The 20193-nt window shown below is 33.8% G+C and overlaps 1 protein-coding gene and 1 non-coding gene across 2 annotated transcripts; one reads left to right on the top strand and one right to left on the bottom strand.

Moving 5' to 3' along the window:
* Positions 1-5865: 5865 nt before the first annotated feature.
* Smp_124950 (set and mynd domain containing, putative) lies at positions 5866-20099 on the bottom strand (the record flags this gene model as incomplete). The annotated part of the gene is made up of 6 exons (XM_018788831.1): positions 5866-5937; positions 6689-6952; positions 11287-11815; positions 14002-14311; positions 17826-18166; positions 20032-20099. 6 exons carry the CDS (start codon positions 20097-20099, stop codon positions 5866-5868), a joined length of 1584 nt encoding a protein of 527 aa, XP_018646503.1.
* On the top strand, positions 18320-18390 carry Smp_tRNA_02097_Pseudo_TTG.1.1. The gene has a single exon. It is a non-coding gene (tRNA).
* Positions 20100-20193: the final 94 nt, after the last annotated feature.

The following is a 20193-nucleotide window of genomic DNA, read 5'->3' as shown; positions in this document are numbered from 1 at the left end:
GTGGTCTAGCTTCAATTGACTCATGATTTCAACTATATAATAATACAATGTTTGTTTATTCATTACTAAATACATTGAGTCGCTTACATCGTGCTTCAAGTGTAAAACAAATAAGCTATATATATATATATAAACTTGTCTTAATTTTTTTTGACGTACATAAATGTGATCAATACATATTCACTATGATTGGTATAAATTATCCTTAATCACTTATTTTATGAATTATAAACTGTGTTCGTTCGAATTTATCTATTTTGTTTTGGTCGTTACGAAGTGAACATCATAAGTGAGGACAATCGAATGTACTTAAATCAGTCAGTCAGTCACAACGTAGAACTTCGTACGTACGTACATCAGTTCGAGTTGCCATACCACATTACCACAGAGATGCAGTTGTCGATTCAAATCCCATAGTGGTAGAAGTAGTAAGAGTAATCCGAAAGATTAGGGTTTGAAGATGTTATTTAAGGAGTATAATACAGTGAAATCAATTTGGAAAGAGAAAAAAGATAGGGACACGAAGAATTCAGATTAGAATTTGACAGGACACAAAGAGTGGATGCACCTTCGCCATTGCAAACGATTTTGAGCCATGTCATTCAAGGTCTCTAACCATCGATTGTTATCATCTCGCGAATCCCAACCAGGTAGTCTACACCTACCAACATGGCTCAGTCCACTTGTCAGTGACTTCATGGATTTGTGCCACGTTTTGGTCTGGCGACCCCTAGCTTTCTCCCAACCTATTCTTACGCCATAAAACATGTACTTAAATACAAAATTACAGAACATTTTAGTAAAATCTGAGAACCATGCAGTAAATACTTTATTTGCGAAATGTCAATCAATCGTCTCAGAATTCATTGTTTTTTCGTTTCCACACCAATCATTCTCAGCCTTCTGTCGTTAAGCCTTTCATCTTCAACTGATAACACATACTACTTATATCTATCGATATCAGTAGTACACACCAGTTATACTAAATGAAAGAATTAATTTAATTTATAGTGGTTTGAATTAGTTTGTTGTTAATATTTTAACTGGAATTTAATCAATCTTGGTTGATATATGTACATTCTGTACAGTTTATTATGATACAGCTTATTATAGAATGAATAAAAAAGATTTATTGAATGAAAAAAAGAGGGGGGATTTTGTATTTTTAGACCAATTTATGTGGTCAAAGTATCCAAATCGATAGATTGTTGATTTTTGTACTTTATTGATATTTCTCTTTTTCAATTTCAGACAAAAAAGAAACACAAACTGTTCAAAATAAGAACATCGTTGACAACATACAAATTCCCCATGTGAATCATGAATATTCACTTCCATTCATATAGAAACCAACTAAAATAATATATTTTGTGTTTAAATGAATTGTTTTTGTTATGTTCAATTAACTTTCAATAGTTTTGCATACTGTCTAATGTAAACTTAGTAAGGACATTATAAACATAAGTATCATCATTGATGTTGTTGTACAGAATACAAATGTTTTTCCATTTTGTAGTAACATGTGATTTCAAAAACATGTTCTCGTTTAAATAGAATAGATGGAATGCGGTTAACAGTGTAATTCGTCCAATTCAGAACTTGTCAACTGAATGTACCTAAATTTCAGAGTGAACATTCGTGATAAGCATCAACTTTCAGTAAAAACGAATAATATTCAAAATAATTGTTTATAGTTATTTATATCCCTTAAGTTCCTTCTGTAACACTAATTTTGATTAAAATAAAGAATCATTAATGATAAGTCTTCTAGATTCGGTTCCTAATCCCTTCTAGTAACTCCCAGGTTAAATCAACACAACGACTAGGACACAAGAGAAAGAGCACGAAATATGGAAGAGACGCTTCACTCCAAGAGTTTGTTTTTGCACAGAAAATTTAGAGTTTTTATAGCATTTTGGATGGCTTAGGGCTTCTGGAAACTTATAAAACTACTGATAAACATCAGCATATTGAACAACATGTAAAACTTTTTTAAATCACCTTGAAATTCATAATTTTCTTCTCTATATATAAGCAATGTGTACGTATAATCTTAGGGAGGAAATGATATTCTCAAGTGAATATAAACTTGTATCATTCAGTATCGTCATCTAATATGTCACCGTTGATCTACTAGGATTGAGACTGACATTCTGGAGGGTTGATATATTTGTAACTAATCGATTACTGAGTAGTGGACGGTATCAAATTAATCTAATCCCTTGATACTGATAGCTTGGACACTAGGTATGATATTCCAACTTAATCGGTAGAATTTGATCAGTACTAAAGAGTAGAAATGGAAAATATTCCTCACTCATTATTCCGTAAGTACTCACACGTAAATATACTATTAACTATTATTTTATACACCCCGATTGCAAATGTAATTGTAAACAGAAGTGAAATTTATCGATATCGATATAGAATAGTATTGTATTTCAAAAACAAAAGAATTAGAAAAGTCGAGGGGGACTATGAGTTATGAACTACCTTTGAGCGATGATAAAGTGACCTTAAGGAAATTCACCTACTTACTAAGGTTAAAAGAGTGTTATAAATTGGTATCAGGAATTAGGATTAGTATTAACAGTTAGAAGTAAGGGTTAAGAATTCAAGTTAGGATTTTCATCACACGATGACATCAGCTGTAATGTAAAATTACTATTTGATCATATGGATGAATGAACTTCACGTTCAAAATGCTAAACCTGCTATTGTAGTGAACTAGAACACAAGTAGGGATAATCAAATGAATTCGCACACAAATTACAGAATCTCTTTTAGATGGTGAAGCTTTTTAGCTCAGGTGGATGATTTTAATGGAGTTTTGTTCACTGAGCTGGATGGTTTCATCGTAGAGCTTTCATCGTTCTTCTGAACGACATCGACCAATCAACATCAAGATGTACAGGACAAACTGTGAACCACATGTGGAGAAATTCAAACACTTCACTTCTAATCAAAGTTTGTGCTGATGATGTCGTTCAGAAGGACGATGAAAGCTCCACGACCAAACCATTCAGCTCAGAGAACGAAACTCCATGAAAACAGAATGGTTTAGTAAAATCTGAGAACGATACAGTAAATTCTTCATTGATAAAATATTGATCACTCGTTTCAGACTTTATTATTCTTTCGTTTCCACATCAATCATTCCCTGTTCTCATTCCCTTTTCTTCAACCTTCTTAACCTTGTACCTCGAGGTATTTCATTTTCGAGTGATGATACATACTACTAAGGCTTTAATAAACCTTAGTATAAACCCTTTAACACTTTTATACAACACCACAAAAGCTGAATTAAGATCAATCTTATGACCTGTTTCAATTATATGTTTGGCAATAGAGGATGATGGATGTTTAACATTTACTCTTATCGGGTCATTCGATTCTATTTATTTCTGCAACCATTTTGGTACATGTTCATACACCCTACTTTTGAGAACACGATTGTTCCTCCTTATGTATGTGTGACCACATACACATTAAAATTAGTAAACACAGTGGGATATGACACAATCGTTTTCATGTCTTTTAGGTTTTGGATGAAGCATGAACCTTATTGTTTCTTTGATAATGATCTTTGCTGCATAATATTTTTGTTGATCACTGATTTAAGACTTTGTTTCAATAAAAGTCTATTTGAATCACCTCTAAAATGGTAAAGTGATGTAGATAGTGTAATTTTTTTCCTGCCAAAGCTACAATAGATCTCATTGTACCATGAACTTTCTATCTATTTATGAGTTTAAATGAATATTTTATAGTTGAAATCATGAGTCAATTGAAGCTAGACCACCAAGGAAAACCTGGAAGCACTGGACGGCCGTTTCGTTTTATTGTGGGACTCCTCAACAGTAGTGCACATCCACGATCCCGCCTCGCGAGATTCGAACCCAGAACCTATTAGTCTCGCGCTCGAACGCCTAACCTCTAAACAACTGAGCCGGCTGGTATCCAATGATGTTAATGTTTAACTTCACGTAATTGAGAAACCGTCTACCATTGTCTTCAAAGAGTTACTATCTCATAGCAAACCTGGTTGAACTCTACTGCTCTTCACTAGAACTTGAGAAAATATCTCTTGAAGCTATTTCGTGATGAATATCTTGTTCAAGAACTTAACATCATCATCATCATCATCATCAATAGAGTCAATCGTACAAATATGATAAACAATTTTTTTTAAAAAAAAAGAAGAACGATACAAACTGTCAAACACATTACGTTTATTACTATTATTATTATATATGTAAATATTTTTTAATAATTACATTTGTTTTATTTATACCATATAATAAATTTGATATCTTCATTATTTCATTAAAAATTGATTTTTCATTATTAAATTTAATCATTAAATTGATTTTTAATTGTTTATTAAATTTAATAAATTCATTCAATAAATTATGATTATTATTATTATTTAATTGATTTAATAAATTATAATAATTAATTAATTCCCATAAATATTCATAACTAATAGAACCATATATTAATTGAATCCATTCAATTGATTTATGTAAATATAATAAACCAATATTTTGAATAAATAACCAATTTGATTGATTAAAATTATTTTTAATTAATTTTGATTGAATTAAATATTGTCTACCTAATATATTTAATAAATTACCTATATCATTATTATTATTATTATTATTAGTAGTAGTAGTATTGGTATTAGTAGTAGTAGTAGTAGTAGTAGTACTTGATAATGACCACAAATGAGTTGACTCAAGTTTATTATTATTATTATTATTTTGTATAGCTTCAATTGTATTCTTTAAATCCTCTATTGATTGTATAGATTGCCAAGGTATTTGTAAAAGCTAAAAAGAAACAAAACAACAACAACAAAAATTGAAGAGGAGAAGAATTTTTTTGATAAAATAATTATATCAAGATAATCTATTAAAGATGTATAAATGATGGAAATAAAGACTTTGATTAATTATAGTCTTTAATATCAATTAATGGGAAATTAAAAAAAAAAACTTTCATCGATACGATCATATACATTGGAAGTTTTAATGAATATCAGGACTTAATTTAATTGATGGATAAATTGTTGGGTGTTTAAAAGTGAAATATGCTAGGTTTGAGTATAAGTAACAATACTTGGTTACAGGTATATCCAAGTGAAAAATTCCAAATAGGATAGAGCACCAAGATCAGAATTTTCAATACAGATATCAAGACAATTCTACTGTATGAGGCGGAGACGTGCAGAACTACGAAAGCCATCATCCAGAAGATACAGGTGTTTATCGACAGTTGTCGGATCCGTTGGTCAGACACTATCAGCAACATTCTACTGTGGGAGACAACAAACCAGATTCCATCCAGTGGAGGAAGAAATCAGGAAGAAGCGCTGGAAGTGGATAGGACACACATTGGGGAAATCACAAGGCATGTCCTCACATGGAATCTTGAAGGACAAAGGAGAAGAGGAAGACCAAAGAACACATTACGCCGAGAAATAAAGACAGACATCAGAAGAATGAGCAAAAATTGGATAGAACTGGAAAGGAAGGCCCAGGACAGAGTGGGTTGGAGAATGCTGGTCGGCGGCCTATGCTCCATTGGGAGTAATAGGCTTAAGTAAGTAAGTAAGTAACTTATTCTAGATTCCACTATTATTCACATTCTAAATACACTAAAAAGATAATCATATTAAAATAAGAATGTAGAAAAACTTAACAATAAACATTAGAACTGTCATAATATGTTGTAGTTCAATGATATTTTTGATTTATACGCTTCCTATAAGCAAGCCCAAAATACCCGCTCCAAACAGAAAACTTAAAGTGGGCAGTTTATTTTGAATAATCAACCGAATTATTAAATATCGATACATTTTCAACCAACAGAGTATGTCTGTTTCTTCAGAGAGTGAAACAAAATCTTGACCAAAAGTGTGCAGCCTTTAGCCTATTTCATTTATTATTTTAGCCTTTATCTAACTGACTCAGCTTATCAATGAAACACTTATGTTTTAAAGAAAACTTCACTTATTTTAGCCAGTTTATGAAAAAAAAGAATTTTTAAAACAACAATATTTATGATAATGCTTCAATGATGCAAATGAACTCATTTATCATCTTCAATTTAGATCGTGATTTCCCGAATCATTTCGTCATTATTACACTATCAATTAGTTTTCCTCAAATTATAATGTTTATGAAATAATATTTTCTAATATTATTGATATTCCACGATACTGCATGACTGTCATGCATTGTCTTCATTGAGTAACTACCTCACACCAGACACAGTTGAACTCCACCGGTTATTTGATGGAGAAGTTGAGTAACATAGATCAAAATTAGAGTCATAATAGCGCGAATGTATTCACGTTTCATCTTACTCGAGGTCTTCAGTTCAACCATTCCTTCAAATATGCATTCTCATTTCATCTTATAAAACTATATTTCTCAGTGTTTAACCTTTCTTAAAATCTATCTTACAACAATTATTTCGACTATTTCAATACTACTAATGCTACTACTACTACTTGTGTTCATTCCATCCAATTGTGTTGATATGGTATAAAAAATTGAGTAGTGAAATAATTATGTGAGGGTCTGTTACTGATTATTACCAGTTGACCTGATTTTCAGTGATGCTGTCAACCTATAACAGTCGTTTTTACATAGTACTAAATTTCAACAATAATACTTACTTTGTCAGCAGTATCTTTCCATTCGATTAACATTTCATTGGCTGGGACAACAGACATTTGTTGATCTGTAATTGAGGTAGACAATGACAAAGATTGAACAGGTTTACTACAATGTTCACAATCACAAATAAAAAAATATTGTTGTTGAAGAAGTGTTACACGTTGAACACTTGATGGATAGTGTAAATAATGCGGTCCATAACAATGAAATACTTCAGTACCAGGTAGAATTGGTTTTAAACACCGTAAAATTAAAAATGATTCCTATGTGTAAGACAAAACGGAGAGTATGAGTTAATATTTTATTGAAAAATAGTTTCATTTAGTATTTCAATTTAAAATAATGTTATCCAAGATAATTAAGAGAATTTCAAATAGGTTAGGAATGTTAGATCCTCAGAAATCAATTGGGAAAAGTCTCATTTTTTGTAATTTCATTATGGAAAGTCAAATTTATAATTCTCGAGACGAAAGCGCCCATTTTTTTATTCAGTTTGTATTTCCCACTTGGAAGGACTTTAAATGTCAATTATTTCTTTCCTCTTTTAGTACGCTACTTTGTGACGTCTTTCAAGGACATTTTTGTGCTGTAGGTATACGAATGAGTTGTGTGCTTGTTCGTTCGTGCTTCCGGGCTATCCGTGGAATATATATTTTCCCGGCTGAATCTGGTCTTCTTTTTTTAGTTAGCAGGACTGGGGTGTAGTGGAATAGCTTAGCTTGTCCTGTTATTGTGTTGCTGACTTTTGTTCCGTTCGCCGGTTCTAGGTGATATCGTAATCCCCACAAACATAGCGGCGCTGAGTAGAATTAATTATTACGATAATTTAGAGTTTTGATGCAACTGGCAAACTGTATGCTTCCTTTAACAATATCAAAGAATAACATTTTACAATTATATTTATAGCTATTGTACACACACATAACCATCTATAGCTTCGACGAAAGAGAAAAGTCCAACGTGATAATCTCTACAAAAAATAACGAAATTGACTGGAAAAGAAGCATAGAATATGAAAAGTGTAAACACTTCTACATAGATAAGAATTTAAACAGCTGACTATTCTCAGGCTCATCCTGATCTGATCTGTGAAACAATTTTATGATCAACTATTAAAATTGGCTGAAGTGGAAATTACAAACACTGGGTGTCAACTCAATGGTCGTCTAAAATTGACATACCATGAAGTCTAAACGTACTAAAAGGCAGTAGGTGCTGAAGGATTGAATATTATGTTGAGATAACTGTCAGTTGCTTCACGATAGTCTAGCTAAAGTTAATTTATAGAGTAAACATCTTCAAATTGAACAACCCCCACAAATATCCCCTCATGTTGAAAGAAATAGTCGGTATGAGGTTGTGGAGATCATGAAATTTTACCAAAATCATCACACGACCAAGGTTAAAACATCAATGAAAACCCAGAAACACTGGAGGGCCGTTTCGTTCTAGTATGGGACTCCTCAGCAGCACGCATACACGACCCTGCATGCAGAAATCGAACCGTTTCATGCAGACTCAGTGGTCTAAAGGTCAAGGGTTCGTGCAGGTCCTGGGTTTGGTCCCTGCGTGCGGAGCCATGGATGCACACTGCTGAGGAGTCCCATACTAGAAAGAAACTGAGGTCCATCGCTCCCAGGTTTTCGATGGTGGTCTAACTTATTTTGGCTTATGATTTCACTTAAATAAATATTTTAACGTTTAGTTCCTGAACACTGTATTAAGGAAGAAATACTAATTATTAGTGGCCCAGTCAGTTATGAGCAATATCGGACCTGAGACATATGTGCATTGGTTCAAGTAGCTGCAACCAAATCAGTACAACGAGATAGAACTATCGGGACACATTTCACGATAGTAGTAGAAGTCGGCTCAAAATCAAGGAGAAGACAAAGAGTAAGTAGATTAGAAAAGTAATGAAGAAACGTTTATCGCTCAATTAGATAAGATAGGCTTGAGAATGTAGAATTGTGAATATCGATTGCTTGCATGTATAACTGTAACACTTTTTTTCGAGTCCAATAAAAGACTACAGAGGGAAACTGAACTACCAGCCATTTAAGATTGGATCTGATTTGTATTAGGATTCTAGGGGGATTCTGTGATGAGGTTTTAAGAAGCCAGGAAAAGGTTGAGGAAATTTTTGTTCAATATAGATAGATTTCTATAAAGTTGATGGATCATGTGTGAAACTTTGACTGAATAATTATTTACTCTGTTGATTAATTTAGCATGTTTCCATAGCTTGAAAGTAATAAAAAACCCTATAAATACATTTGTCTTCGTACCATGAATGAACCTTGAAGTAAAGTTTCCACTCTTAGTTTGCACCTTTTCTCTACTATCTACGACTCAAATCGATGAGCATTTGGGGAATCTATGAACCGATAAGAAAGTAAATATCAAGCGTTTGAATATCAGATATATCAGTCTGTACCGACGTTATGCCAGGAAAATGTAATGCTACGCTCAATAAGTTAAGTTTCAAGTGAACTACTCTATACAATTCTTATTTTAGAGGAGGAAGTAAGCGCAATGCGAATTAACGATGGCTTTTTGGAAAAAATTATCGCGTATCATATGTGCTCATTTGATATTCTAATACATCGCTTTCTATAAAAAAACTTTATTGTGATGCGAATGTGATACTGTATGAAATAGCTTCGAATTCGTCAATATTGTAGATATATGCTTTAGTGACACAAGTAATAACTCGAGTGGAGCATGAGTTTAATATCTTCAAATAATTTCCTTTAGCCACACATAATGTGGAAACTTGATTCGTTGCAAAAAGTGAGTCATTTTATCTGTTAGCCTCATTCTAACTTGATTGTAAGCAATAAGTCAACAACACAAACGAGTAGGCAACCTGCTATTGGTTACTATTTTATGCAATCGGTTAGTAAGTAAATATGGTGTCGCTAATTCTGAGGTGGTGAAGAAGATTTGTAGTTCAGGAAGTTCATGTTATCTTTATTGTGTTAGGTGGTTGTCTGAGTCTATTACTGATATATACGCTTCCTAGCAACTTGATTGAAAAAACCAAGCTTCAGTAGAAAGTTTTACTTGGCTAACCGGAATCAAAATATATGCACAAAATCATTCATTAATATAGGTGCATCCCTCGGAAAATTTGGCCAGATCCTCAATAAATAATGCATTCATAAGGAAAATTAATGATTTTTTTCTTGATTATATATATTTTCCATAAAGAAGTCTAGTATTTCTAATATTTTTAAGCGAAATTTAATGTTAGACAAAGTGAAAGAATGGATTATTGGGTAAAGAACTTGATTCTGAAACTACGATCCAGCAACTGAAATTCCACTGATATCCATATCTATTTTAAGTAATCGGGTACCAGTATCATTAAATATCAAATAGCCGAGTGTATTAACCAATATTCAGTAAGAAAGTTACATTAGAATTATTTTTTTAGCCAATTATCATATTGACTACGGATCATAGACTAGTTTAAAACGATTATTCAGTGTTGTCGTTCAGCGATGAGAACCATCCTTCAGTATATAGCCCCCAAATGCCCTGGCATGGCCGAGAGTGTTGAGGGCCCGCCCTCTCTCTCGAAATACTCTCACATGGCCTCGCGTATACAGTCACTGCCAGGGGAGTCCTACTCACTACCTAGTTGTTTACGAAATTGAGAGGACAAAAAGCGAATATGTGGTGCTTTAACCGGGCCAGCGGACACGGAAAGTTGGAAAACCACAATTCTAAACCAATGGTGCACATGGGTTCCAGTATCCTGAAGGAACAAATGGCGTATGAATCAATCGTTGGTCACCGGCTACCATGGGACTGCATCTCCTCACGATGCTCCACTGCCTTGTGGATCAGATTTTTAGGTTAAAGGCTCGGGGTATGGCCCCCTAAGAAAACCACTTGCTTCAGTTTGGGCACCTGTGCAGTATCACATCCCTCACACAAATCAAATGAGATTTGTGCGGCGCATATGTATTCGGTGCCCCTTTGTACCAATATTTATGTGATCAAATAAATAAATAGATATTTCAGTATATAATTACATCTTTAAGGGATTAATTGGGACAAGTTTGAGATCTATATCAAAATCCTTATTCAGATGTAAAATACTTGAATATTGAAATGAGAATAATCATACATTAAAATCACACTGTGTAAGTTCAAAAGACCTTTTTTATTTTGTTCCAACTTTAAGATTCAATTGAAATCTGAATAACGGAAAATATACAACTTTAAATATGTGTTAGCGGTGTTTTACGTGCTTGGAAGTAGTAATCGATATGAGACCCTGTTTGAATTATGTATAATGCTAATGGGCACTTACAGCAAGACGCATATGTGATCTCAAGCTTATTGATACTACCTTTGGGATTCGAACCAAGCTTCATAGACTAAGATGTTACCACTACTGAGACCATCAATGACCCCTCTCTTGTAGTGTATCACAGTAAGGCATCTCATAACATAAAGTTTTGGCTACCATTTAACCAATGTTAGTGCATGAAGAGAATTATCCTGGGATTAAAGATGTGGTCATAGATTCATAAAGAATTCAACTAATTTAATTCTACGAAAATGGAATATGTTATTGACTAACTTCAAAATTATGGGCTGTATTCGGATCGCATGAATGATTTAATAGGCTAACACATGGGAAAAGGCCAGTTGCAATGCGGATTTGTTGAAATTTGCAAATAAAAGGATAAATTAATTTTAGATCATTGGCATCATTAACATTTATTTGATCCGAAGGAAACCATGTTTGAATATCAGAATCATTGACTTCAATTTCAGTGATAGCGTGTGCATTACACTGAAGACGTCTTAACGTGTCGAAACACCAGAGACCTTGGATCAATTCATTGTTAGTTGATTCCAAATTTGTTTTATTATTGTCATTATTACTGCTACAGTTTAAAATTTTCGATATTAACCAACCAGTAAGCGCATATTCGAATAGTTCATCAACGTGAAAGTTTGTAAAATGTTCAACTAATTGATCAGTAGTAAAAAATGGATTATTATCAATATTTTCGTCGGCAGATGGATGGTGATAGTGCTGACGAAGCCATGCTAGACGAAAGCACAAATGACCCAATCCCATGGAATTTAAAAGAAACATAAATCTAGGAAATTTGTAAATAATGCGAAGAACAAAAAAGCGTGATAAAAAGAGGTTAACTTATCTTTGAACAACATAAATTGAGACTGCAGATGGAACGACAGTAGTTTCGTCCCAGTATGAAGCTCCCCAGCAGTGAACATACACAAGCCTATCGAGAATGGAATCCAGGAACTTCAGGTATCGCAGTGGGAACTTAGTTTTGAAATCCGAAAGTTAGTATCTCTTAGTTTACACTTTTAACTTTAACCAATGAGCGGCGGAGTTCAACTATTTCAGGTGTGAGGTAGTTACCCACCAATATCATTCGAAGATGGATAAGCAATATCGTTAATTGATTGAAATTAGGAAGGTAAATCATTGGATTCTGGCTCAGTGATGTGAAGGTTAAATGCCAACCACGAGGCCTGAGAGTTCTGGGTTTGATCTCTGGCTGGATCGTGGACGCCCACTGCCGGAGTCCCATACTAGAACGAAACTATTTTAATGTAGGTATCATTACCAAGTTCTGATTTGATAATTTTGAATAAATTGAGCATTGGGTAGATTGTTATAAATAAATAAATTAATATATTTGTAATATCTCAATGAGTAGAAAAATTAGATTTTCTGACATTTCGTGACACAATATTGTTATAACCAGTTTCTCTCATGAAGGAAATTATTTCTACGGGCCTTATAATTTTGGAAGTTCTCAACTCAGCCAAGAATTGGAATCTTTATTACCGCAGTACTCAATTCGATCATGAGCGTTAGATCCTTGATACCGTAGATCGATAATGAAAAGGGTCAGATAAATCAATAGAAGTGGAAACAACATAGAACTATATCCGTCAGGACCTCAAAAATGCAAGCTCCCTAGGATAACCTCATCTACCTCTTTGAATTATGTTTTCGATAGTACTAGCCTTAATTCCAAAGATAGTAGTCTTATACACTTGATACTATTTAATTCCGTTAACAGATCTCAGTCATATCTTCCTTGAGTATTATTTCTTCCACTATTTGTCTTATCAGCTGCACCGGAGTTACTGCAAACTGAGATTCAAGGTGCACGATATTCATAAACTTTAGTGGGGCTATTCTAGATTTACCTAAGATGAAGCTAAATTTCACTGTACTTACATCATACTCCATTCTCAAGACTCCCATTCGCTGAAGCTGAGGAATAATTGAGGTGTCTGAAGGGAGTACGACTGCATACCATAGTCTGAGACTGAGTAGGGTTATTAATTGGGACTGACATCTCAGAAGCCCAATGTGTTTCATACCAACACATAAAGAGATTTAAGCGACCCTATATATTGTTGACCATACTTGGATAGGTGTTATCGAAATCAAATACTCAAGTGAATAAGATAATCATTATAAATTATTTAGAAACAAACAAATCTATCGAAGTCAACATCACCAAAATGTTTGAGCACGAGTTCCCAGAAAACCAACACTCTAAAGAGACTGAAATGTCAACATTTGATAAATAGATCCTATAAACTACTGATAGATGTATGATACTATACAACGGCCACTATCAAGTGCCTTCGTTACTCTGATGAACAGACTGATACTCATTATCAAAGAATAAACGAGAAGCAGAAGACGACTAAACTTCATGCACGAAAGGTTTTTGAAAGATGAACACCAACTTAGACCGTATACTAGTATCCTCGTCGTATTGAGAACAAAGTTGCTTATTCTGAATGTTGCAGACTGTTGATAAAAAGACAATTCATAATGTAAATGCCAGTGATACTAATTGACTGCCTAAACCAAATTAAGTGGAGTGACATAATAGTCTGTGACCAAATAGTTGAATGTTAGAAAGGTTTAAGCACTAGGAGAACGTTCATATTTTTGATAATAGGAATAATAACTCAGACTAATTCTCCAACCCCTTTTTATCAAGTCGCCTGTAAGATATGTGTATTATGACTGTATTACTTATGAGTAACTAGTTTTCTTGTCGCATAATTTCTTTTCTGTATTTTATTGGATACACTTTATTTGTCCTGTCATATTGAACTGATGATTAATCAATTAGTCCTTTTTGACTGTTGCTATATATATATATATATATATTCCTGAGAATCCAAGATGGTCTTCTGACTTTAATCGACTTTGAAGGAGTTATTCTAATCAATCTAACAAGATCACTTACAAGGTAAAACAAGACGCGCAAACACAGCTTACCGACATTCTGCCAGATGCCAAACTAGTTGCTGAAAATCACGAAATAGGTATGAGGGATTTGAAATTTCTGCGCAATAAGAATTACAACTAGTCCTATTCGATAATTCGCAATACGCAGCATCACAGCAGTATGGACAGACAAAACCAACGGAGTTTAATTGACTAAAGCATTTCAAACATTGGTTCATACGTTGTGATGGTAGAAGTAATAAATATTCAAATGTGTTGCGATCATTATTATTACTATGGTAGGAGTGTGCATTTCTATTTGCTGCCCATCCACCAGCAGGTTCAACCGCTATAATATCGCCTGGTTCAAAGGATTTAGTAGCGATGACATGTCTGCCTTTTTCATGATTTGTATCAATACGTACACCGTTTGAAAGCCCATGGTACTATAATAATAATAATAATAATAATAATAATAGTAATAATAATAATAATAAAATGTATAGAACAAGAGATTTGTAGTTGGCTTTAACTATATTGATTCATCACTAAGTAATAGTGACTAATGTTATGTTTGTCTAATCCTCTTAGTTGTGATCGAATTCAATCGATCAAATTGAAATGTGACTGCCACTAGTCTATGTGACTTGATATCGAATATAATATGTTGATATTTTAGTTGGTTGGAGTTAGTTGGCAAGAAACCATGAATCCAGGTTTTGTGCTAGTAAGCGCTTGTCACCAAGGTGAACCTAAAATCTTGAGGGAACTGGTTTTCCTCGTGAGTTCCGAACCTATCGTCTAGATTCACAGTCTGAGATATTATCATTGAACTATTCATGCCGTAACTGACTTTTAGTAAGACTAAGATGTTTACATTGATTAATTACTGAGTAGCTATATTAACGTTTAAAAACCAATACCAACTAAAGAATCAGTGAGAACTAAGTCTCAGAGCATTGAATATGAATTTCATTCTGTTTAAAGACTTGTCAGTTGTATAAATGCACCCCGAAAACACAAGATAAAACTCAATATTCTTCAAGTCACTTGCCGAGTACCATGCACTTAGATATCATGAGTCAAATAAAATTATCCCCGTTTTCCAAATTCGATTACATCCTAGTAAAGTGCAATTCTTATCCAGTGTTACAACCTCACATTAGAGTCTCATAAAATCATTCCTCATCATCCCCTAGATATTGTGTTTCAGTACCATTCCAGTACTTCTATTTCGTGAAGTCGTTCCTTCGTTTCTGAACCACATAAAGGTTAAGCTATCTCTGAGAGACCTGGATTTTATCACTGATGAGGTCTTGAGTATGCACTGCTGAAAAGTTTCATGTTAGAACGGAACAGCTATTCAGTTACCCTGATTTCTAATGGTATCTCAACTGAAATAAATCCGCGACAAATACACTCAACATTGTCTTTAGGTTTACTATTTCCTACTATCACTGATTTACTGATTATATTGGTGTCTGATGTGACTATCGAGTTAATAAATATACTTAAACAATAGACTAAATTCATTTACTATTGTTTGTTTGAATCTTATTATCGATGTTTAGGACTGTAACTGGTCAGTCTCTAATTGGTATATGTGCATACTGTGCGTACTGCCTCAATATAGCCTTAATTCACAAGCATTGTAAGCAATGATGGATAGTGGCGTCCTGGATTCCACTGCTAGCCACTATCCATCTTTGCTTACAATAGACTAAATTATTAAACCACTAATTTCTTACTAATTAGACTAAAACTTTTTAGAACTTACCAAAGGGTTATGATCGTATTTTGGTGTTGGGATATCCCAATGATTTTTTACACTGTTTTTATTCTCATTAATAAGTAGAGAAATAAGCTTGGTATGAATTTCCAGTAATTTGTGCGATGTAAGTGTAGAGTTCCAATCAATAAGGGTAGGTAAATTTAAATGGTTACAACATTGATTGAAACGAGTTTTTAAGCGATTTATTGATGAATTATTACTACAGTTCTGAATATTTGTCACATTCAAGTGTAATTCCAATGCAGTTAGTACAGCTTCTAAACAAGATGACCATAATTGTTGATGTGCAAGTACAGCAGATAAATTACCGTGCAATAATGCACCTTCTAAACAAAATTCATCATTTTGACTAGTTGATGACATGAAATATGCATTAGGTGCATGAAGTAAACCAGTTCGATAAGCTGTTGCTGAAGCATTTAAGTTGCCTTGCCTGGAAATTTAGAAATAAGATATCAAAAGATACGTATTATATATATATAAAATGTTAGTGACTGACTGGAAATATCACACTTGAATTTCAAAATCAGTAATACTTTGATGAATAACAAGCCACGTGGAAATGAGATCTGTGTTGTTGATGAAACAGTAGGTTGGAAGAAAACTAGGAATGGCCGAACCAAGATATGACATCAGTAGATGAAGTCAATAGCTGTTGGTTTGAACCAAATTGGTAAATGTAGATTACCTGGTTGGAGTCTGCTTGAAGACTAGGTGATTTGGATCAGAATCACTCACCATAGGGCAGATGCACTCACTATTTATCTTTCCATTAGGAATTCCAGTGTTCTTTCATACAAACCTTTCCATTCTGTCTTTCCGAATCTTATGCATATTGTTACGTTCTCACTGTTAATGACACTAAATTATTTTAATCTCTTTAACCATCTACGTTGCTATTTTTATCTAGTTGTGCTAACGTGGTATGGCAACCTGGGCCGGTGACATCTGTCTCAAATTCTAAGTTGATAGTGACTAACTGGAAATGTCACACTTACATTTCAAAAAAAATGACACTTACATAACATGAATTTTATATAGAACAATAAAGTCACTAACCAAACATTTTAGTGATATTTACGTTCACCTAGTTGTATTGACGTGGTATTTTCTTTTCATTCAATGATTTAAACTTGCTTAACTCTTATGATCTTAGTCTAGTACACAACATTTCCTTATATTCCTAAAATTTTCTATGTAATTCAACAACCAAGATCAGGTTTGTTTAAAAGTTGGAAAAACAACAACGCTACTCAAAACAAAGTGGAGCGGTGTTTTCATTCGTAGTCCAGTAGTTGAAAGTTAGTATCTCTACAAATTAGCTATGCTATCACCATACATTTTATTAACAGTTTTACAACTTTCTTTCCAACAACAGCAAACATCTGATATATTCAGCTCATTCAACTAAACAAGTTTTCACACTCGGTTTAGTTTGATAATCTTATGTACACTCGAATTTGTTTGTACCTTGAAGATAGTTGTTGGATTAATTCAGTTTATTTAATTCTAGTAATTAGACTTCGCTTCACAAAACATGTAGGTCCCCCGAATGCCCTGCTATGGCCGAGAGTGGGGAGAGTCAGCTCTCCCTCTCCAAATGTTCTCATACAACCACTACCAGGGAAGTTCTACTGAATACCTTCTGGTGGCGAGGGTGTTGTTTACGAAATTGAGAGGACGAAAACCGAATGTCCTGTGCTTTAACCGCGCCAGTGGACACGGAAGGTTCACCTAGGGAAGTTGGAAAACCCTGATTCCAAACCAATGGTGCACATGGGCTCCAGTATTCTGAGGGAATAAATGGCGTATGAATCAATCGTCGGTCACCGGCTACCATGGGACTGCATCTCCTCACGATGCTCCACTGCCTTGTGGATCAGATCTTTGGGTCGATGGCTCGGGGTGTAGCCCCCTAAGGAAACCACCTGCTTCGGTTTAGGCACTCGGGCAGTATGTTAACCCTCTGTTTGGTGTCTCCTTGTACCAATGTTTATGTGTTTAAATAAATAATATATATTAAGATAAGAAACATACTTGAAGTAATCATTTCCTAATTTCCTATAATATTGAGCTTTCTTACTACTTTTCATACAAATATTTCCCATATTTAATTCATTTATAAAAGGTATTATACGACGTAAATCATTTGTTGCATTCTCATTAATATAATTAACAATTCTATAATAAAATGAAGCGGATAATTCAGTAGAATTAGCTTGTATAGCTAATTTTTTAATTTTATTTGAATGATCAATTTGCTTATTTAATAAATGTAAAGATAATTGACGATTCTTATGTACATAATTTAATTCCATAGAAATTAATTTTGTCCATAATGTACTAACATGATTTGATTCAGTTGATTTAATATGATGATGATCAATATCAGTATCCATTATACTGGTACCTTGAATGATAAAACTGAAATCAATAAAAGAAAGAAAGAAAAAGATAAATAATGTAATTATTAGTAATATGATAAGATGTCTTTCTTTTTTCTTTTCAGCTAAACTCTCTAGTCAATACTAAGTGAATTCAAACTTCACCTCATTGCACAAGCAGGTGGTTATCAGGACTCAGTAGCTGAGTGGATAACGCGATGGCGTTTGAAGCGAAAGGTACTGGGTTCGAGTCTCAGAGTGAATATCAACTCTGAGATGCAGGTACATCCAGATGATGAGTCCCAAATAGGACGAAATGCACGTCCTGGATTCCAATGCTAGCCACTATCCATCTTCTCTATCCAATAGTTTTAATTTATTCCATAGAATTTAATTAAAAATTAAATGGCTATCAAGATAATTAAGTTAAACAGTCAACAGTCTGATGGATTAATGTATTTTTTAGTGATGACTGGATAATATTAGACAAGTTATAGTGAAATCTAAGTAGTTCAACATTGGATTATGATTTTGTCTGAATTTAGGTTATTGTATGCAGTTAGTAGCAGGTTCTATATATCTGGGTTTCGGGCTAACTGGTAAACTGGTCAGCAAAATACACCTTTTCTAACAAGACCCAACTAGGAAGAGGGAACTTGGGTATGAAGATTTTTGTCAATTACTTTCAATTATGCAACATCAAACACTAAGCTTCTACATTGTTAGGAGTAGTTAAAACTCAAAGAGGAAATGATCATAGGACTATTTAAGACATAATTCAAAACTAAACAGAATTGTAAATGAAAATATTGGTCTATAAATTCAAACGACCCCATCCCGTAGAAAACCAACTCGCTAAATAAAACGCTAACCAGAAAAATTATTCACCAAAATTAACTCATTTATCAGGTATTTAGGTATAAGCCACATTCCAAGTGTGAGAGCTTATGATACTATCAAGTCGACTAGAAAGGAGTAGGCAGAGTGGGGTTTGAAATCGGGACCTAAAGATCAGAAGTCAAATGCTTTAACCACTGAGTGACAGCTCAGAATGCAAACTGAGTCGTTGAAGAACTTTCCAAAAGTAGATATATCAATGGAAGTTGATTAGTAAGACTAGTAGTTATATGTACCTAGTTTGATTTCATTGTTAATCGATTGTCTCAAATATAGTTGTACATAGTCGGCTTTGAGCTACGTATTTTTAAATAAGGGTCAGGAATAGTGCCGTAAAATACAAATCGAGTTAAGCATATGTACTCGGAGTCGAATCATGAGTCATACTGTCTACAAACTATTGGCTAAATAAGCTAAAATTACTTCTCGACAATTTCTTTCAGTAATTCATCTATAAGTACAGAAATAGATGAGTAAAGTAATATTACCTTAGGTCTTTTCATGAACAAAAAGACTGAAATTCCATCTAAAAATATAACTAGTAGAACACATTTATCTAAAATAACTGATAGATTGCTATTGAGATTAGACATGGGGATTGTTGGCTTCTTGGCCTAAGAGCTAATACGCTTAGCGTGAGGCATGGAGGTTTTGGGCCCAACCCTCAATGGGGCAGCGAGTGCGTGCCGTTGAGGAGTCTCAATACTGGGACGAAACAGCTACCGAGTATTTCCTAGTTTTCACTGGTTGTCTAATTAAGGTCAGTTCGTGATGCAAACTATGACACATGTTCAGTTGAAACAGTATTGACATTTTAACATGATACTGAAAAAATTTTTATAGCTAAGAAAAAGTCCATTATTCCGAATAAAATGACAAAAATATGCTGAAAATAATAAACGAAAACGAACTCGGATTCTTTCGTGAAATTTTTAAACAGTAGAAATGCATTTAAAGGTAGTTGAAGCAGCATTATGGTTAAGTAATAACGAGATTATAAGAACTAACCTAATAATCGAGTCTGTATGATATGAAAAGTAGTCTCTTAAATGCGTATTCATAGCACCGGTATACATTCTGTTGGTATTAATTTCATTTCTTTTCTCTAACTGGGTTAATTTTAACCCAATTATGTTGTTCAACTGTGTAACCGGTTATTTCTATTATTAG

The sequence above is a fragment of the Schistosoma mansoni genome (genome assembly GCF_000237925.1).
Source record: "Schistosoma mansoni, WGS project CABG00000000 data, supercontig 0137, strain Puerto Rico, whole genome shotgun sequence".
NCBI lineage: Eukaryota > Metazoa > Platyhelminthes > Trematoda > Strigeidida > Schistosomatidae > Schistosoma > Schistosoma mansoni.
Note: the sequence above shows the minus strand (reverse complement) of the source record. Positions and strands in the feature narration are given on the sequence as shown.